This window comes from Aulonocara sp. 'chitande type north' Nkhata Bay, linkage group LG22 (genome assembly GCF_057382095.1).
Source record: "Aulonocara sp. 'chitande type north' Nkhata Bay isolate Kocher_YH1m ecotype deep benthic linkage group LG22, A_spYH_male_GT1.1, whole genome shotgun sequence".
In the NCBI taxonomy this organism is placed as follows: Eukaryota; Metazoa; Chordata; class Actinopteri; order Cichliformes; family Cichlidae; genus Aulonocara; species Aulonocara sp. 'chitande type north' Nkhata Bay.
The window spans coordinates 25,448,931-25,470,984 of NC_141364.1; the positions used below are offsets into that span (position 1 = coordinate 25,448,931).

At 42.3% G+C, this 22,054-nt stretch overlaps 2 protein-coding genes across 4 annotated transcripts in view; one reads left to right on the plus strand and one right to left on the minus strand.

Moving 5' to 3' along the window:
* The window catches only part of csmd2 (CUB and Sushi multiple domains 2), a 276,414-nt gene extending 262,864 nt beyond the window's left edge, over positions 1 to 13,550 (minus strand). The window contains exon 1 of the mRNA XM_086281126.1: positions 12,718 to 13,550. Within this exon, the coding sequence (XP_086137252.1) occupies positions 12,718 to 12,892 (175 nt within the window). The 5' untranslated portion in view covers positions 12,893 to 13,550. The remainder of the gene's footprint in view (positions 1 to 12,717) is intronic.
* Positions 13,551 to 14,546: 996 nt separating this feature from the next.
* Positions 14,547 to 22,054, plus strand: part of LOC147304273 (uncharacterized) — a 45,743-nt gene continuing 38,235 nt past the window's right edge. For 2 of the 3 annotated variants that reach the window (XR_015126843.1, XM_086280202.1), the window contains exons 1-5: positions 14,547 to 14,891; positions 17,326 to 17,530; positions 17,633 to 18,650; positions 19,852 to 19,992; positions 21,266 to 21,414. Coding sequence is in view for 1 of the 3 variants with exons in the window: in XM_086280202.1 (XP_086136328.1) it covers positions 14,623 to 14,891; positions 17,326 to 17,530; positions 17,633 to 18,650; positions 19,852 to 19,992; positions 21,266 to 21,414 (1,782 nt within the window). In the remaining 2 variants the exon portion in view is untranslated. The remainder of the gene's footprint in view (positions 14,892 to 17,325; positions 17,531 to 17,632; positions 18,651 to 19,851; positions 19,993 to 21,265; positions 21,415 to 22,054) is intronic. The other variant, XR_015126844.1, reaches the window with a different exon arrangement.

The window sequence follows — 22,054 nt, forward strand, 5'->3', positions numbered from 1 at the left end:
TCCCAAATCTTAATCTGTGAACTCAGGCATTTTCAGTCCCATTTTCAGTTGCCTGAACCACAGCAACTTGTAGCATAATAGCCATTTATATGGTATAGCACCACTAGGGGGTGTCATTCTATTATTGTGGTAGTTTGAGAGTCTCCTAGTGTGAGTGCAGTGGCAGCCATTACAGCCGAGCATGCTGCTCACCATGCATCTGTTTAGAGAGACCATACCATTGTAACGGGCTAGCGCAGGCAACTACCTAACCCTAATGAACGAATAGGGTAGAGCCGTGGAGACCTGGCTTGTATGGTCTGTTATCGCCAAATAAAGGTCTGTTGTTCTGTCTAACTGGCTGGCCTCCAAGTTGTCCAGCTAACCTCCACACCACATGCCTGCTGGACCTGCTAGCCGCTCCTTCCTCACCAGACAGCAGTTACAAACTCACCCATGTAGAAGCAGACCACATAAAGTTACATAGTATAAAAGTTGTGAACACTCTGCTGATTCAATAATTGCAGTGCTCCAGACCTTGACTGGCATTAGCTTCAGCACAAAAACTGTGTGCTGAGTTTCCATGGTGGAACAGCTCCTGTTGGTGTTATTTGGTGGTACATTTATCCATATGAGTTCAGCCTTTTCATTATTCCCAAGACAAACTAAAAGCATACTATATATGGTAAGTATGAGGCAGTCTATAGAAAAAAAAGCATCAAGCTGGAATAAAAATTTCAAACTAAAGAAATGCTTCCTTTTGAGTGTGTTTATTGTTTGTATTACTATAGCCTATCCACATCTAACTTAGCCCATGAGTACACTTCAAAAAAACAATTGTTTAGTGTGTGTGTATGTGTGTGTACCGATAACTGCTCCCTGGTGGACAGATAAACCCTTCCGCCCCATGGATCCTCTCAGCACCACCATTTGTCTCTTGACGTGTCAGCACGTAAGCACGTCTTGACCGCATCACATCTGAATTAACCTTGCGATGGCCGCCATTAAAATGAAAATGTGCGAGCTAAGTGATCCGGCTCACCCCCATACATTTGGCTAATGTCTATGCCTTCTGCCGTTAACAGGCAAGCCAAATGCAGTGGAAGGTGCTAGTGATAGGCTTTGGTCCCTCTCAGCCCTCCCTTGCACAAGTTGTTTCCACTGGGCTGAATGGTAATTATTATTTTTTCCTTAAAAGAAAAACAAAACAAAACAAAACAAGTTTCCATTTCCATAATGGTGCACATTCAAAGGCTGGAATGGCTTCCTGCTGCATGAATGTGTCAGGTCAAAATACAGCAGTGATTTCTCTGAGTGGATACTCAAAGAAACTGATATGTGAATACATTTGTTAGCACACACTCTCAACTGTAAATCAGGGAACACATGCTAAGAATACCAGTGCTAATGATGCAGTGTTGTTCTAGTTGCAACATCTTCACTGCAAGCTTTATGAAAGGATCTGTTGATGCCTATGGCACACAAAGTTAATACTGACACGCGCAAGAAACCCCACAAAAACTCACTGTCAAGGCAACGTAGCTGCAGGCTGAAACGTGTGGGGTAAGAAAACAAACAGCGCCCACATGCAAAGATTAAGCTAAAGATTAAAGAGCTGAAAAAAGCGGCTGGATACTAAGAAGACACTGAAGAGGGATGCGTGCAGAAATGCACATTTGCATGAATGCATGCAAACATTCCTGCCTGTTATCAGGGCTGGCAAAAGAAGCACAATGAAGCATGTGTTCTCTCAGACAGAGGAAGAGAAGGGGGAGAGCCAGGCAGTTCCTTCCAGCTGGGTCATATTTAACCAGCAGTATTACCATTCCAGCCAAAAGGACCTGCACAACAGCCACCTACCTACCCCCTGAAAAAAAAACCCTATCTCTCACTAGGATTTTAGCACCTTTTCCATAGAGATCAGTGTTTTAGGTAGACTTCATCATTTTTTTTCACTTTCTTATCAGTACATTCCAACAGCCCTACGGAAAGTTGGTGCTACTGTGAGCAACAGAGCTCCGCAGCAACCTATGCACCAAGTTAATCAATAGAAAATAGTCCATTCAGAGTCGAAGACATGCTGGTACAGTTGATATTCTACGCTTTCAGAAAGACCTCTGTCTTTCCTAGTGTATCATGGGTGCAAATGGGCCTCCCTTACAAAACACGATGAATTGCGTATGTGTCCTTAAGCTCTGTGCGTACACTTGCATTTTTAGCAATGAGTGGAGGATGAATAAAAAAGAAAAGAAAACAAGTGCAGTTCAGTGTCATTCACTGCTCCTGACACAGAAGCTGTATGCTGTTCCCATGACAACAGTGTAACAGGAAAGCACACATAAAGACAAATCCCTGTCTTCAAGCATTTTTTCATACTTGAGCGCGCTCTACCCCGCACAGGTGTGCGCGTCTCTGTTCAAACATATGTACACACACGTGTGCGCTGCTCGAATCATTTCAATTTTATTTCCCAGTCTTCTTGGGGGGGGGAGAAAAGCACAATTACGTGTGAGTCTAATGTGTGAAACAGCGAAAGTCAATTATCAACTCATTGTCATTCTCCTCACATCTTTGAGCTCAGCTCTTTGAGTTACATTAGACCCCATATTCTGATAATCCCACTCACATTCTCCAGTGCATTTGCACCTACATTGCATGAGGAATAAGGGGAAACTACACTTTCAGGACCAACAGCATCCATAGGAGGTGGAATAATTTTGTGACCATGTTACATTATTTTACACCCTTCTTCCGGGCAAGACTCATGCTTGCGTGTCTGTTAGATAGTGAGTGGGCATTTGTGAGCGTTTAATCTTTTGTGAGTAATGTATATTAAAACCAGAGAGGAAGCACTGTTCCAAAGGTCAGGTCAGGAATGTCCCAGCAGAAATATACCATCTATCACTGAGAGACGGATGAGCAGACGATCAATCTGCCTCCCTTCAGCTAACTGTGGTGCAGTTTAACCTTTCAACTCAGAGCCTAACAGCCCCCCAAGGAAGGCTCAAGTGAACTGTGGACCACATTCATAATCAATGGGCCGCGTGCATCGCAGTCACATAATTAGAATTTATATTGAAATAAAATAAAATGTCACAGCTACTCATTACATTACATAGACTCTGGATTTCCACATTGCTTTAGGTGTTAGATTTAGAGCCTTTAAATCCACAGATATGTGCAAATTACAACCATTAACTTGTTTAGACTGTGAGAAAGAAAAACATGTTTTAGCAGTTTGCATCTAAGTCCTGGATTATAAGTTAAAATAATTAAATAACCATTAAATCATTATTCTCATGTACTCCCATATGGAAAAGAAATAGTAAAAACTTATATGTGATTACTCATGAAAGTGGCCACTTTCTCATTACTTTCATACATTGTTTTAGTAAGTATCAAAAACATACAAGTTTCATTTTATAATTTTTCAAGGGATCTTATATCTGTTTTCACTCTTGTATGCTTTTCATACAAGTTTCACACAAGACAGATACAAACTTTATAAGATTTATATATATCTTTTCCATATGGGCTTCAGGCACAAGATTGCATCTAATTTGCACTGATACCGGATATCATTAATATTAATAGTTTTTAAAAAAAAATAAATATCAAAATAGACCAAGCATGAGTAAAGAAATAATTCTAACAAACATTTTTTTAAGAATCTGTGTCCTCTTTCACAATGGCTTTCTGCCATACTGTTTTCTTCTCGTCCACTTAAATAGTACTTAAGGGGATATTTTCCCCTCACTTGTTCTCATTAGGAATTTATTTTCTCAGCAGAACATGTAAAACAAAGCAGAAGAAAACCTGTGATAACAACAGGTTAAACTGGGTTTAACCTCCAAAAAAAACAAAAAAACAAAAAAAAAACTGAGGGTAACTAAGTCTAGCCGACAAATCAATGGAATGTGTTAGCCTTGAAGAACTTTGACAACAAACTCAAGTACAATATTCTCTTAAAGGAACGATTCAACATTTTGGGAGAAGAAGAGTGTAAATACCAGGAAAGACCAGAAAGTTCACATTTGAAGATGTTTGGCAGAAATTATAAACAGTAGTACCTTGAGATGGGTAAGCTCAAGTTCTAGGCTCCCATAGAGCAACTGAAGCTAGTATGGAAGCAAAAGATGCCCTTGACTAGAGTAGCACCATCCTATCTCCAGAGTAGATAGGAGTTTTAATATTGATATCAATACGGATACTTGATGATTTAAAAATCAGATATATTGGCCAATATTTTTTTTCTATCCCAGATAGAAATAGTTTGTCCTAACACTTGTTACATGTAGTTATTTACTAGCCCTTACTGAGATAATATGGCGATGCACTTTAAAAATAATCTTGTTTTATTGTCGCATAAAGCCATGGATCACTTGCTAATATGTTGCACAGCTCTGCTCAGATTGTTTAGCTCTTATGTTTATGGCATTCCAAATGTGTTGCTAACAGGGAGGCTGCAGAGTGCCCTAGTAGACAAACCTCGCAACACCAAAACTCATCAGATGGCTGAAGGGTGTTTCTCCTGTCTTTTCTTTACTTTGTTCACTTTCATTTATCAGCCATTATAAGTGCTGATACTTATATATCAGCAATAGTTGTGCTCTACTACAGTGGAGTGAGTCACCTATGCAACTAGAGCCTGCAATATCCACTAAGAACCAGTGATTTGTGATATAACACCTCCCATATAAATTTTCACGTGATAAAAAAACAGCTTATCACAATGCCAATGATGTAGTGAGGTCATGTGTTTATTTTCCCTTGTACAATGACCAACAACACAAGCCCAAACATGTCTGAGAGCGAGAGGTTCAATGATGATTTAATACCTAAAAACAGAGCTGCTTTAACAAACTCCAACAAAGCAGAGCAATTTGCAAATTAGCCAAGAAAACTATATCAGCTAAAGGTGGGAACAACAAATCCTTCAAAAACACATTGTCAAATATGAGAAGACACTAGCAGATGATGATGTTTGACCCAAATATAAACCGCACTTCATATGCCAGGATGCACAAACGGTGGATAAAAAATTAATGATGCAGTTACATGGTAGAAAAGCAAGGGTTTAAGCAGGTGGTTAAAAACTTGGAAAGGTAGAAAATGTGTTTCAATTTCAATGTTATTATGTGACAACACCGGTTAAGCCCCTTCAGTTATTGTTAAGCTAAGTGTGAAGTGTTAAACAGTCATTTTATACTTTCACTTCAAATTTCCAAAGAAAACACTGCCTACACTAGGCCGCTTTTGTATATTGATATCAATGAGTTGCCAATGAGTTGCCATGACAATAACTAATTGAAAAAGGGCGGAAAATGCCCTTAATTTTATTTGTGCTAAACAAAAAAAATTCTACTGCCTGTCCTATAAATCATTGTTCAGTTTTTTTATTATGTGTTATTATTATTATAATTTTTTTTTTTTTTTTTTTACAGATTTTTCACAAATTTCCTAGAGGTATCATTTGCAGCTGTATGGCTTACCTCTACTAACAAACCAATAAATTGTTATTTAAGATACTGACAAAGAAATTAGGCAAGCAGCTGCACTGCCTTTTAGAATTTACTCAACCTAGGGGATGACGTGCTGTAGCGCGTTATGTTAGGACAGCTCAATCACTGTGATTATTATTCAGATCCACTTGTGTGCTCCAGTTAACAATATTATGCTATTAATCCATCCATCCATCCATTCGCTACCGCTTATCCTTTTCAGGGTCACGGGGGGTGCTGGAGCCTATCCCAGCTGTCATAGGGCGAGAGGCAGGGTACACCCTGGACAGGTCGCCAGTCTGTCGCAAGGACAGACAACCATTCATACTCACATTCACTCACAGATTCACACCTAGTGACAATTTGGATTATCCAATTAACCTATCCCCACAAACTGCATGTCTTTGGACGGTGGGAGGAAGCCGGAGTACCCGGAGGGAACCCACGCAGACACGGGGAGAACATGCAAACTCCACACAGAAAGACCCTGGCCTGATGGTGGAATTGAACTCAGGACCTTCTTGCTGTGTGGCAACAGTGCTAACCACCGTGCCACCGTGCTGCCCTATGCTATTAATATTAATATGATATCAATTTAAAAAAAAACATCTCATGTATTATTGGTGTAGCTAATCGGGCTTGTCCTGATTTGAATTCAAACTCACAGTCATTTTTTTTCATGTGGTATTTTAGTGGTCGACGTCCTGTAGAAAGACATATTTCACACTATCTGCTCCATTACATTGCAATAATGTGGCTTTTTTGCTTATGTGTTTTTTGTACCTTAATGTCTTGAATTATTACCCAAAAGCCAACGGCAAAGTTGGTCAACACCAGCCCAAAAGAGCACTTAGCAGAAAAATGTGATGGTGACGGTGATTCAGCTGCAGAAATGGGAAGCACTTCCATTTTCAGTCCATTTACACCAAGTTGTTTCTTTAATTTTTGTGAATTAGATTGTCAGAATGTTGGCAAGCCTTGCAGCTTTTGGCAGATTTTGGGATGCTGTGGCACACAGCATCAATACTCTCCAACTTTGAGAGCTAACTTCTATCCTGATTTACCATGAAAAATGTACTAACTGCTTTCTCAGGTTTTATTTAACTTACTATTTTCAACTTATATTAAATAGAAACCAGAGTGTTTTTCTCCAAGCTGCTGAACTGTTCCTTTGAAGTGCACAACAGTCCTTCTCTAATCAAACAGAATTATCTTCCATTACCGACTACAATATAGAGATGGAGTAAAACAGTATCCTTCTACACCAAAATCTAAATTTGAGCAAGTGTAGGAGTAAAAGACACTCCCACACACATTTACTGCTTCTTCCCCGCCTCGCTGCCACAAAAAGTCTGCAGACAGATTACCTATATGCTCAATAGAGAGAGAGAAGCAGTATAAAGAAGAAAAAGACAAGGACAAGATACCTCCTGCCCACTATCTAATCTTCAATCTCCGGGATCACTGATATCTGATAAGACAGTGTAAATCAGGAAGCTAAAGAAATCCTTTCCTGAGTTTTGCGTCTATACAAGACAGACAGGGCATCTGTGTCTATCACTCACGTTGTGAGGATTTGCCATAGCTGGAGAAAATTCCCATACCTGATAACAGCAAGATGAAAATTTGAATCGAGATGGAGGATTCTGTGCTAGAGCTGTTCACAGATATGCGGCTAGTGGCAATGAATTATTGATGTGTTTATTTCACCTTTACTTATGCAGGGAAAATTGACTTAGCATGTACGCGCTTGTTCCTGACATTTCAAACCTCACGTCGGCTCTATTGTTGTTACAGCCGTTACACATATGGGTGATGCCCATTTCAGTCACACTCCTCCACTGGTGTTTGCTGAAAGAGAACAGGCATGAAAGTGAAATGACAGCCACTTTCTCCTCACAAATCACTGATGTATTCTCATACGGCAAGCCAATTTACCATTACCTGTCCAGTCCCCATCAAATGTCTTTAATGGAGCTCGATTGGAACAACGGAGACAAAATACGGGTGAATAGAATGACTCATGCTTAAGGAGCTTAAGGGCACATGCTATTCTGCAACCAGTGAACGTGATGCCTTAGAACTGCCAGAACAGAGCAATACTGCTCCACTCATATTCCCTGGATAAGTAAATGAGCCAAAACATACATTTATTAATTTAATGTTGTTCTCTCCGACAAGCTGGGAGTCATATCAAAAAGAATCCAGATGATTTCGTTGGCAAGATTTCCGGTGGCTTTGGTTGGATGTGAAGTACTGACTTTAGAACTCGAACAACAAGATCCATAAATACCATAGTCTTAGGCATGGATCATATTTAATTAAAGTAAATTTAAATTAATATGATCTTCCTGAATGTTGTTATACCTTTATCTATATGCTCACAAAGTCTGAATGTCTACTTTGTGTTTAGCTTTTGTAAAAACCGGTGAAGACGGTCATGCAGAAGTTGGCTTAAATGCATTTAAGAAGGCTTTTTCTCTTTTTTTGGAAGGGTTGTATGCAAGTGTGCACAAACTGCTGGGTGCGGGTGTTTGTGTGCGCGTGTGAGTCGCTGTAGCTGTTATCACTGTGACGAAGCACAGTGACAGAACTCTGGCCATCTGGAGAAAGATGACGGTATGAATCACTAGAGAGGAGGACGAAGGAAGAAAAGACGAGGTGGTGAGGGAGGAGAGAAGGAGAAGGAGAGATGGCAAGACAGACAGAGGAGCAGGTTGACACAGCGGCAGGTGAGTGGGGAAGTAACAGTGCTCGTGAGGAGGGGGGCACTGGCATCATCTGAGAGCTGTGTGCACACACGCGCGTGACAGATACGTGCACGCCGGGGCACGTGCACAAACAGCCTCTCTGTGGCACTTTCTGAACTAGCTAAAGACCTGCTTGTCATCACTTTAGTCTAATCATCCTCGAGTGAATGGGGGTGGCAGCTCACAAACTCATCCAACCTCACACATACACGTGCCCACAAGCTTTCTTACAAGCTGTTAGTTGTTGAAATAGGAGTCTGCTTGATGCCTGATAAGAAAATGAACCCTCTAAATAGATAATTTACTGAAGAAAAAGGAAATCACCAGGCACTCAAAAGGCACAGAAACATAGGGCCCAGATTATCTCTCAGCTGGTGTAAGCTTATCCTCCATCTACTCCAACAGTTGCATCCTCTGTCTGCCTCTTATTTCCCCTCAAAGCCAGTTCTTGCCTGCTGTTTTTTTTTTCCCTTAGTGGGACCTCTTCTTCTTCTTCATCTCGACCACCGCGCACTCTCTCTCACCCTCAACTACACAGCTTCCCCCCGCCTCTGTTCAAGTCAAGCAATAAACATCTGGTTTGCATTCCAACCATTTCTCAGTTTTGAGTAACTTGATCATGTCATCTGTTCCCTCCTTTTCATTTTGCTCAACGGCGAATGTGGAGAGCAGATGGGAGAACGGGAAGCAGCGGAGCGTGCAGATAGAAGAGGATTTTGAAATTGAGAGTTGCAGGCAGACAGGTGAGAGCGAGGTGAGAAACAAAAGGGGGAAGCAGGATGCACGCGCATTCGCTGGGAGGAAAATTGGGACACTTGTCTAAGCCGATACAGCTGAGCAGAAGCCAAAGCTCAATTTTCACATGGCCATGGTTTCTGATTGTTTTAGCTTGATACACTATCTCAGCAAATAATAAATGTGCATGATGCATAAACTGTATATAAAAGACACTGTTGCCATCTTGGTATTTTAAACCCAAGCATGACAAAAGAGCCGTAAAGCACACCTCCTTTACAGTCCTTTTTTTAAACTAGAATTGGGACAATAATTTATGAAATGAATACCATGCTACATTCGAGTCGACTGATGACAAAGACCAACATTTTTTTTTTAGAAAGGTTATACTGAGGGGATGGATCAAGAGAGGATATAGAGGTCTTCATAACTGGTTGCCTTTAAGCAAACACCCCATGTTGGAGGTGAGAAAGTAGTGAAATTTAAGGGCTCTTCTCATTGGATTCACTTTTGAGACGTGAAAGCTAAGTCCATCTTTTATGTGCAGTCTGTGACATGATTGCTGTTGAACTTGCTTACGAAATCTAAATCCAATATAAAACCAGAAGAAGAGCAAAACCCTTATGGTGTGATCCTGTCAGTTGGGAGGAGGGAGGGGGTGGGGTCTGAGGTTAACTGAGAGTTTAAAGCTGTGGGGAAAATAAATGTTGGACAAGTTCAAGTGTTGACTTTTGAAGCCAGCAAATCCTTTATCGATGGTGTACTATGGGGAGCTGTCCATGGTGCTGGAGAGAATTTCCACTGTGTAGCCGATAGGGCGGCACCTGTTGCTGTCCTGGGTGCTGAAAAAAGTCACCTTACAGTCAGTTCTGTAGCTCCCCTTGTGTCAAGTGAGGTGAATTCAAGAATTGTACTTATTTAAAATGAGATTTAAAATGAGATATACTGTCTTAGGAGACAGATTTCACTGCTGCCGGATTTGATCAATTGAATTTAACTATTTTTTTCATACTTTAAACTTTTAAAGGGCTTCTTTGTTTCTAGTAGGATTTAAAACGAATATACTCGAGTTTGTGTGAAATGTTCTTGGACGTGAGAGAAAATAGTAAAGACTTGATCAAGGTTAACAAGGCTCTATTTCTTGGACTTCTTGGACTTCTTGGACTGGCCACATAAACATACTCTTCCACACCAGACGCACACACACAACCCGTCTCTTTCTTCAGGAGCCTCATGCGAATCCAAGCAAATATCATCAAGTAAAAAATAAATAAATAAAATAAATAAAGGAGATAAAAAGGAAAGGAGCATCAAGCCCTCCAGTCCTCATAACATTACTGCAAGTTGCATCATGAGCACAACGCCGTGCTTTATATAAAGGAGAGCACGACAGAGCGTGATCTTGCGTGTAAATGGACATGCTGAGAGGCTGTCTCATGCGCCGCTGACGAATGATAATACCGCTGGACTTGGAGTTAAGAAAGCCGAAAACGCTCCCCGGATAGGAGAGGACACGTCATCCTCGATTCCCCTTCCCCTCCATCCCCGGCCTTTGCATTCCCTGCCCTGGTCTTTCAAATGAATGGAGGCTGATAACTGTTTATTGAGCGGCGGGTCCAGTGGGGACAGCTGCTTTTGATCCCTTGTAGACAGCGCGCGGTTCTATTCATTTTTTTCTTTTTTCTTTTCTTATTTATTATAATCAGAAACCTTTCACACGTCTCTATCTTTGTCTCTAACGGCCCTTGGGATCGATACTGATATTAGTACAGTAAAGAAAGTCCGCTTGATCCACTAAGACGGCGTAAAAGAGCCTAAGAATGGCTGTCACACACAGCCTGTAACGGAATCGTTAGCACTTTCGTATACGCGTGTGTATATATGAGCCACACTTGATAAAAGTATGTGGAGACAGAAACGCCAGGAACTCCAAGTCTCCTCTTCCCCACTCCCCCGCTCCGCCCCTCAGCATAGTGTGAGGCTCTGGTGCCGCTCAATGGGAGGATGGGGCAACTGCTGGTGGCTGCAGCACCGAGGGATGTAGCAGACCACCTCAACGCGTGGTGAGTCAAACATATTTATCGACAGCGTTTAAAGTAAAGGTTGTTATACAGTGGGTGGGCGGCTAGATGGATAGTCTAGTCCCCTCTGCTCTTCGTAAATATGTGCGATAAGTTCAAGTCGCTTTATCGGCTCCAAAAGTAGAGCCAAACGGCAAGAAAGTGGGCAATAAAGAGCTCCCAGGGCGCAAATAAAACAAGCAGTCTCCTCCGAATATAGCTGCATTGAGATTTACTCCACGGGAGAGTCGAGGGAGATTTGTCACTATCATTAGGAGCTGAACTGAGTGTGTGATAAAGCTACGCCTTACCGGCGCTGAAACACGTTTTCTTTTCTTTTTTTTATTTTTTATTTTATTTTAAATGTTGGGTGGTTGATGACACAAGTTGGAGCAAAAGGTGGGTGACAGAGTGGGAGTTATTTTGGTGGGAGGATTTGAGGGTGACGCTCAACCTCAAAGCACACTTTCGCACTTTTCACACATCGTGAAATCGCACGGCCCACTGTGTGTGCGAGCGTGTGTGTGAGTGTGTGCGCTTATGGTGATGCCGAAAATGTGTCTATTTCCACTCACTTGTGGATTATGAGCCGTCCAAAAAAGGCATGAGTGGGCTAACACAGAGCAATGACTCACTGTCAAATTCATATTGTGGCCATGGCAGTATTCTTGGCTTTTGCTAAAAATAGTGTCCATTCTCTGGTAGGGAGCCAAGACAGTGATAAAACGGTTGGCTTTCTTTGCCAAAGGACCTGCTCGGGACGGCAAAAATCATTGCGGCTCTTCCCCGAAACACCCTGAGCTCTAAATATGCTTTTCGTAACATGTCTCATAGAAGAAGAAGAAGAAGAAGAAGAAGAAGAAGAAGAAGAAGATTATTTGTAACAGAGCCTCACATTTCAGGAAGACATCAGAACTGGACGTGGAAGTAAATTATTAGTAATGATAATCTGTTGAATGCGCGGGCTCCGGTTGCAAGATTTCCATTTGAAATTAATCAAGGGCAGAAAACCCAAAGTAAGTTAATTAGGCCTGCCTCCCCATGCATGCACGACAACAGATAGAAACTACACGCAAAATTTGTTTATGGGTGGTTGCTTCACAAGTTAAGAATGCTTGTGGATGCGATGAGGAAGAACCGAGAAGAAGCAGTCCCAAAGAAGAGCATGACCCACAGTGCGCCCGCGCACACGTGCACGCACGCACACGCACACACCTTTTGGACTGAACAGCATCACAATCAGCCGCCCGCTCGACCACCTCGGTGGATTTCCTCATGCATGCAGCACATGCTGCACTAACAGCGAGGGTTTCGTGTGAAGCCCTCATTCACTCGGCGTCAGTACGTCCATGCAGCACATTTAACGCTCCCCTCCTGTTTTTAACAAAATACCCAGCTTTGCTCAGTCCTTTAACGAAACCCATCAATAGAGTGAAGGATGGAAGCTCGAAACTCGATCCGCTTGTCACGAAAATAGCCACCCAACCAGCCACCTATAATAACTTTGTGAGGTGGAAGAGCAACATCGGAGCGAGCCTGATCCTAAATGCGCCTTTAGGATGAGCGTGTGCCTGCGTGTTGCTGATACTGATTTGCATTCAGTCAGGGATTGGGAAAGGGTGGGCGGTGGAGGGGGGTGGGGGTAAGCCTGCTGCATTTTGCATGTCTTCAGCTCTAAAGATGGGGACTTACCCTTTACTGAGGCGACCAGCAGCCCCATATATAAGAACAGCATCCGGCTCCAATGGTGCGCCTGCACTCCCGCCTTCATTAGAGCAAAAATCCGTATTCCGTCCACTTTCCTGCCTGCGCATTCCGGTCTCCTGAAAAGTCCCGTTGCTCCGTCCTGATTTGAAGCGGCGGTCATGGCAGGGCTTTTTCTCTGGTCTGGCAGGCACGACGAGTTTTCAAACGGTCAGAAAAGGGAGATTCACTCGGTGTCGGCGCTGAGAAAAATCCCAATGCATGGAGGAGGCTCGGAGCTCGCAGCTGGACTGAACCATGTCATGCGGGGACCGAGGGGTTCAGAGTCTCTGTCTGAGAAGATAGATTTCACACCTAAAGGAGGGGAAAGAAGAGGGGAAGGCAAACCAAAGGGGGGACGCGATTCAAGTGGTCAGTGATCTGCCCAGCACGAGTAAAAATCACAAAAGAACCCTCGCCAGCTCCACGCATATAACTGAGATTACCAGATACACGTCAAGAGAAAAAAAAAAGAAATCAGGAGATTCCTCCTCTAGTTTCTCCGGCAACACTTACTTGTCCTTCTGTCTAATTTATCTCCAGTTAATAAGAGCATCTACGGTGCCAGTAATCCACGCTTTAAGTCGACATGAGACCGAAATTCAGAGGAAGGATGAACGAACTGGTTAGAACCACGGAGGATATCCGGATCAGAGAAAGATTGCCTGGTTTGAGAAGTTTTCAACCAACGCCGGAGTGTGGTCAGCGATCTTATTGTACATAGAGAAATATGCAGTATGTATTCCCAGTATCTCAGCGCTTGGCCACAGTCGTCTCGGGTCTGCGCGGCGCCCAAGATTCCGACTGCAGACCTGCTCCTTCTCCGCTCTCTCTCTCCGCTCTCTCTCTCTCTCTCTCTCTCTCGCTCTCTCAGCTCTCGGTTGGCTCTCCTCACTACCATCACTAGTCATATCATATACCCACATTTTTTGTGCTGGAACATCATTTCAAAATAAACTCATTAAGGGCGTATGTAAGTTATAAGTTTTAGCTTTTAAACCCTTCTCTTCCAATTTCTATGCATTGATTGCCATTCCCGATAATAATAATCACAACCATAACAACAACAACAACAACAACAATGATAATAACAATAATACGAAACCTTTAATACGCCTTAATCAAATTTGTAAAAGTAAGATTTAGGGGAGCCCACCAACAAGGCCATTGTCTCCATCCATTCAGACCAGCAATGGGATTTCCCGGCAGTTTAGCACAGAAGTCCACTTGCTGCTCACTAAACGTGAAATTGATGCTTAACAGGCCAGAACCCTGGCCAGTAAATTTGAATGTCATTTCCACTTTTGCATATGACCGATATAATTAGTTTTTTCATAATGCTGCGCGCGTGGAAACAGTTGGGATAATGAAAGGCGTGTCGGCCTTCAACCCCGACATATATGATGGAGGCCATAAATAGTCTTCATGCAACATTAAATTAAACTTTGCTAACGCTGGATTGCTCACTCATCCTCACCAGCTTGTTCTGGGCTTCAATCTTGCATTTTTTCCCAGGAGTTCAGGAAATAGATCTAACTGAGATTCTGAAGCCTCCTGTACTTAAAATATTTACGCTTACAGCTGGCCAGGGGAACCCTTACATGCATGTAGCCCAGATGTACTAGGGGAAGGCCCCTCCATCTACTGGAGAGAAATGTTGCAGCAACTTATTTATGTCAGGCACTGAAATACTAAGAAATGAAATGTCTCAGAAGATTATCCTTACAACCGCTGGATAATTGTTGAAATTCTGGAACTGATACTGGTTGCCATGACAGCCTAACATGCTGACATGCTTTTGAAAAAAAGAAACAGCTTAAAAATACACATTTGGACTCTGTAAAGAAGACCGATATGGCCATGTATACGAAAAGCAGAGGGAAAATGGTCCCTCTGGAAGAAGATCACTTGACGTCAGTAACTTCAAATCAGTTCCTCGGCGCATTTGCGCCATTTCCGCGTTTCGCTTGGATTCATCCAAACGCACCGAGGGACAGCTATGATATGGTGTGCAAAATTGTCTGGAGCAAAGCTACCCAGGTGAAACCGGGAAGAGGTCAAAGTTCACTGGAAATCCAAGCTAGTAAAGACGACACTCCTTCAGTCATAATGTCAAGTCACAGGTAGGGTTATCTGTGGCTATACAGGCTATAACTGACCTCTCCATCATAAGCGATGAAACATGCCTTCATATCGCTTATAAACCCATAAGCTATGAAATTAACCTCACTGCGAACCCACTATGTCTCATATCACACTTTATCCAGGTTTAATCAGTCTGTCTATATGAAGCTCAAGCAGCTTCATCATTTTGTTCCTGGGGTGTGCTTTCATCTAATTTAGATGAAATGGGAAGCGGTAGGCTCCTCAGTAATTAGTGCTAACACTGTAATATCTAATATAGGAGATGGCAACAGGTACAGCCAGTATTCTGTGTTTTTGTTTTGTTTTGTAATAATACAGATGGTGAAGTTATAATTTGGAGTTTACAAGCGTCTTTAACATAGTTTATAAGTAGTAACTATTGAAACCCAGCATTCAAATGTTTAATACTTTATTGTTCAGTAGATCAGGTAATTTATGAGTCATTAATAATCATGCTGTATAATAATGATAAAGTTCCCACTGTTGACTCCCTATGATATCAGTGAGAACAGATTCCCTTTATATCAGCATCTCAAAAGTCTGCTGTTTGTGAAGAAGCTCCTCCCATCTACTGTTCAGACCTCGTGTTTAGGAGGAGCAGCCAATCAGAACAAATCTGGTTTGGGGCAGCCCCAGGGTTATTAGGGGTTTCTGTGGCTCAGCTGGTAGAGCAGGTCATCTGCTGGTTTGAAGGTCACTGGCTTGATCCCTGACTCCTCCAGGGAGGAATGTAAGTACCTTTCTACTCAACTGGGTACAAAGTTACTATGTAAGTGCCAGTTCATTTTAGCTCAATGTATTCATTGCACAGAGCAGTTCGACCTCTGACTGAAGCAGCGCTACCATACAATGTTTTCTAGATTAATTGCAATTTTCTTTTTTTTCAAAGAAGAAAAACATGGCCGACCAAGTAACACTATGCAACTGTCTGGCTTTGTTTACGCTGGCAGAAAATTGGTCTTTCCTTTTGGATGAATTCAGTTGTTGCAAGGACGTTTTACTTGGAACATTCAGCAAAAATAATATAATAATGACAAAAAAAAAATGTGGATAAAAAAAGAGATTACAGTGATGGAAACCTCCTGTTGCTTATAATGAACACAGTGCAAGCCTGTGACGGAACTTCCTAATGTGGCAGGTTTCAGCACTTCTGTTAATACTTCAGTCAGACTCAGGATTGTTTCCTTTGTTTCCAGTAGGTTACTGTGGTCTCCAAAAAACTCTGGCATTTTAGTGCTCTCTCTCCACAGCAATGTTTTCTCCCTCTTTTATTGAATACCTCAGCTCAAAACAAGTGTCATTGATTGTTACCGTGGCAACATCAGTCATAGGCTAGAGTTAAAATGGGGATAAAGTGTCTATTTTTGGTAGTTTATTTTAACCTTGACTAATCAAAAAGCAAAATTACGATTGACTGTCTAAACCCACAGGCCAGTCTAAAGTTTCTATTTATATTTTGTGTATTCTATTTAATTAAAATGGCCCACAGGCTCATTTTAGAAATCATAACATTTGTTTTGCCTAAAACAGATAGGGTTATGGGAAAATAAATGGATTAACTGGATGGATGTGGAGTTGTAGCCTCTTTATAACTTATAACCAAGATCCCAAGACTTCATTGGAGATCAGTTGGGCTGCTGTGCGGTCATAAACCCACTGTATAATGTTAATGTACACCATCTGCTCACCCACCGCCCAGAGCTACCATGACGTCTCCGTTATCATAAGCATCCCGGGTCTCACCGGACCGTCTGCTCCGCATCGCAGCTCGACAGTCGACAGGCTGGTGACTAAAGAGTAGCCTCATTAAAAAGTCATGCTTTGAAGCGGGTGATGCATCATACATACAGGTTGGAGCCGTGGACTCTGTGATTCCTTATTTTCTAGGGAAACTGGTTTACCTGTTGGTGAGGGCAGTGAGGTTAGAAGGATCTTATGCAGGGTAACCCCCCCCCCCCCCCCCCCCCAAAAAAAAACAAAACAAAACAAAAACACTGCTTATTTCACCTGGAGGTGAAATAAGCATAAGCATCTTAAAATGCGATGTCAGAAAGCAGAAAATCGGACAGTACCTCCAATTAAGCCCATTTTGGCATGTTCGTGATACAAGTGACCTTTTCTTTATGCATGATCACCACAGTGATTTAGTATGAAAATGAATGTCATTTAATTTATAAACGCCTTCAAAAAGCATGCCTAACACACAATGCATGGGAAACTAAGTGACATCGCTATCAAGCTTTCTCATTTTCTTCACGGGGGGGAAAAAAGAAGGTGCATACAAGACGACATGAGCTGGCTAACCTTGAAGTGGCGGTAATTATCCTGTGATAGCCTGTTACATGCAAAAAGATCTGTTTAACCCTGCCACACACACACACCCTACGTGTCTGTGTTTCTCTTCCTGTCCAGGGCTGAGAAGCAGCAAGAAGACACAGATGATTACACGCACTATGAGGAGGACAAGAAGCAATACCACACTGACTTCACCCTTCCTTGTCCTTATCTCTCGGGCCGCAGACATCACGGCCTATCCAACCCCGCACGGGTGCTGAGCCCTGTGCTGGAAGTGGAGATGAGGCAAATTAAGGAAGAGGCGGGTGGAAAAATAAAGTCGGTGAGGGTTTTTTAATCAAATCTAATAACATCTGCTTTTCTCAGCATGAATAAAAATAGCATTATCCGTATTCGGCTAAAACTCGCTAATTAATGCAAGCAGTATTTTCCATTGTTTTTGATTTCGCAGTCCTGTCGGGAGAGGGATGTGCAAGATAAACAAAGGAGTGTTGAAAACTCTCTTCAGAAGATGCAGGTCTCTCAATCCAGCAGAACAGGCACACAGAGCTCAGTACCTGCACCCCAACATCTGGTGACAAATCCTGTCTGCTTTGAAGGCCACACCCCACACCTGCCAGACAGAGAAGGTTCTCTACACCCTTCTAAACTACCCGGGGATGAATGTGGAAGCAAGAAAGAGCAGAATGCAAGTAGGGGCTCAGACAGCTACTCTAGTGATGAGAGTGATGCTGTTAGTCTACCGGGGGTGCAAAGTTGTGCCAGCGACAGCAGCAATAATGACTCAGTGGTTAGTGCAAAAGTGGTGAAGAAAAAGGAAATTCCAAGCTCATCTGTTGAGCTAAGCTGCGACAATGAGCAGGATTCCTTTTTTACAGCTGATGAAGACTTTCCTGCTCTCACCACCATCAACGCTGGCATTCCGCTATCTCTCACAGGGCCTCCAGCCTTGGGGAAGATAAAAAGCCAGTGGGAGATTCCCCTTTCATTCCACCCACATGACATACCCACTGTCACGTTGGCAAGTGGCGTGAATGACCCTGTGCAGGCTCCCATCCAAGGCAAACCAGAAGCACCTGAGGCAAACTCAAAAACCAAAGCACCTCTTCCAGTGCAGGAAGAGGCTTATGACCTCTTGGCTGACTTCCCAGCCCTCCAGCCCCCAAAGAACCCTTTAGCGCTTGGTGGATTGCGTCAGAGGAATCCCAAGACCAACGATGCAAAGGGGAAAGGAGTTCTCATTTCTACTCCAAGCCACTGCCAAAGCTGTAGGGGTTCCCATGAGAGGAGATTGGAAAATTCGCCCCACGAGGTCTCCTCCATCTGTGCAGGAGATCAGAAATCTGTGCTGGACCTTCAAACATTTGGCACAGTCCGCCATCGCAACTCTCCCACCATCAGCTGTGAGCAACGGAAGGCCAACAAGCAGCCGCCGCCTAGAGGTAATAAATCTGCCATGTGTCTCTATGCCGTTAACATGCCTCTCCTTCTATCAGGCAGTATAAATAATCTGGTGCTGACAAATATAACTTTATGTCACTCTTAAAGCTTTCTGGAGCTAGAAATACTCTCACATTATCTCTTTCTGACAATGCATTATTAATATTAGAGACACCTTCGTACTTGGGTAATTAAAGACAGGAGAGGAGGAGCAGCAGCAGCCTGTCCCAGGCAGAAACTCTAGCTTGTCAAAGAGTCCAGCTCTCAGACTGCTACATTTTTTTTTTCTCCTCGGTTATTTTTGAAGCCCATTTAACGGAGCACTTTTGTTTCTGCCACGAAGCAGGTGGCTTTACTACTTTGTTTTCTGTCCTTGAGTTCTACTTACTGATAGAAAAATAGCCAGATGAAACATCAAAGCAACTTTACCAATCACAGGGCAGCGCTTTGCCACCTTTAATCCTCAACAAACACCCAGATGTGCGCACAAACTCACAGACACATCTGCGCTTGCAAACATTGCAAACATGTCTCTGTGTAGGTGTTAACACACTGTGATTCTGCATTGCTGTTGCTGAGAAGTACTTGCTCACTTGGATGACTCAGTGGGAAAATGTTCTTTTAATGAGGGGATTATTTTGCAGTGGCAAAGTGAATTACACGGTGAGCCTTCCTGTTGGTGCAGAACAGAGCACAGATATAAGTACACATGCATAAGTACATGTTCATTTTAAGTAGAGAGTATGCCTTGTACAGTGGATACAGTACCTCAAGGAACTTTGTGCTGGAGAAGTCGTTCCTTTCCTATTCCAGCTATATTTATATATCGTATGGAACAGTATAATCTATTTGGTCTTGTTTGATTTCCCCTCGCCTTTTTAACAGGTGCAGAGCTGTAACTGAAGGCGGCTCTGCTTTGCTCAGTAAATGTGCATATGTGATATACACACTGCTAGCCCTCCTCCAGCAGTTCGCAGCCAGCGCTGATATGATAGAATATACTCTCTGATAGCATGGCCCTGTTGATTCAATAGCACTTTGTCGATCCCCAGAGGGGGAGACTGCAGAAAATCTGTGGGTTTTTTTGCAGCTGAGAAGAACACAGTTCTTTTTAGGCTTACCTATGGTACAGGCCAGACAGGACACAATGCATGCAAAATGCCCATAGCAGTAATCCGCGTTCCCTTGCTGTTCATATTGCAGTTGCAGGTGCAGATGGCGTGGGTGTCAGTGCCAGGTCCTGGGCTAATGCTGCCAAGGCAGGCATGAAGCAAGCAGCTGCCCCTCAGGAGAAAGCCAGACCTGCTACCTTTCAGCAGATAGTTACCATTAACAAAGCCAAAGGTAAACTTATATCTTGGCATCTGCAGGTAATGTGTGCTTGTGTGTGTGCGTATATATGTGTTGGATGACACATTCAGAGGGCATCGGATATTACGTTTCACTGTGGGCCCACATGAAGAATTCATCATGATCATTCCCGATCCCTTATTTTGCAGTGCTCTCAATGCTAAATGCTACAGAATGCCATTTTGTCCTTTACTCTGTTGCACCTCAAAGATCAAGCGTTTAGAGTTTTCATACATCCATATATCATTGTCAAATTAATTGTGATATTTTGGCATAATTACTGGATGCAAATGAGGCTGAAGTTGAAATGGCTGCTGCTCCATCTTGCACCATTGTTACTGTTTGTGACATCAATTAAAAATTGCCTTTTATCAAGCTCGACGTTGAACGCTGGCAGGTCTCTGGCACTGAGGTGGTCTGATATCGATATAAATAATAAAGTGGTGGTTTAACAACACGCACGTATCTTTCTGGTTCCAAATCAGATATTGAACAGAAATTTCATTAATCCATCTGTTTTCTGCCTCAGATCAAATTCTGCAAGTCAGATGTGGTTTTAAGAGGATCAAATTCGTATGTATGACTGGAATATGTTAAAACTTTGCTTTTAAATGTGATTAATTATCAAACTTGTCTTGATGAAATTATGATTTAGATTAGGCATGTATCTGCACATTTGGTCAATGAAATTATGTTTCTAAATTTCCCTGAAAAGAAAAAGAAAATCTGGGTATATCAGCAACTAAACTGAATGTTTCAGCCAGCTTCCTCTCCAGAGAAGCTGCTTCTGTGATTCTGTGTGTTTGCACTTACAGTTTAAATGCGGAGGAGCACACGCAGTTGTTTTCTGTATAAATTCAAATCTTTGGCACGCCTGTTTGGATGTGTTGCAGCAGAAGATGCATTAACAAGATGTTTAAACGACAGAGTGATGTAACCACTGCAGAAACTTTGCAAGGCAGTGGAGCTGAAAAATCAACAGTCTTCATGCTTTAGCTAAAAGTCTGTAAATAGTGTTTGAGTGATAAAAATGAATATTATTGATGCTACTTTTGTGCTATCAAAGTAAGACCCCCAAAGGGTATGTATACATGGGACATATCATATTTGAAATTTATGTAAACTAAAAAATACTATAATTTTCCTGGGATTCACTAATGTAAAAACTGTTTGTTTGTTTTTTTTAATTAAGAAAGTAGGTTCAGTATAGAAGCTTCCAGCATTCTCAATCTTACCTAGTTGTCCTTCATTTTTTTTGCTTTTAAAGCTGAATATGGTGCTACTCCAAAAATCAACAAGAAAGCAACAGTTTTCCATCCAGGATCAAATCAGAAGGTGATAACCTTGAAACAGTGCTGCTTTCACCCCTGCAACCAAATCCACTTTGTCAGATTTTGCAACCCTCCTGGCTATCAGGTGAGTGTACTAAACAGTTACTTCTCTACATTAGGGCTGTGCGATATGACCAAAATCTCATATCCCGATATGAATTCTGTAAATTCTGTGAATCTCGAGCAGCTCGACTTGCGTGAAGTGTTTCCAGCTGGGTGTCGTGTACCTGGAGTCGAGTAACGATATATTTTTAGACATAAGCTGTAACGGACGCTGTTTTCTTTGTGAGCATTTATTACACAGCGTGCTGCGGGCAAAAGCTTGTTCTAACATTGGAGTCTAAGGTTTATTTTTTAGCACCCGACGGCTCTTTTTTTTTTTGCTTCTGATCCGTAAATAGTCTGCATCTTTCACGTGATTCAGTTTATTTTGAAAAGTCTCAACAGGATCTTGAGCTTTATTGTGAAAGGTTTATGTGGAAAATAAACAAGCGGACACGCGATGCTGTTACCATCGTTGTTGCTAACAACGCATAAAAACAGGCGCTTGTCCATCCGTAGTGTGGTTATATTAAATATAAGAGAAAGAGAGAACTTTAAGAAATTAATACAGCCACTACTGTCACCATCAAAGCGATGAAAAAAATATTGCCGCAAACAGTTTGCGACACCACGAAACAAACGATAGCATAAAATGAAACGATAGACGTTTTTATATCATCATC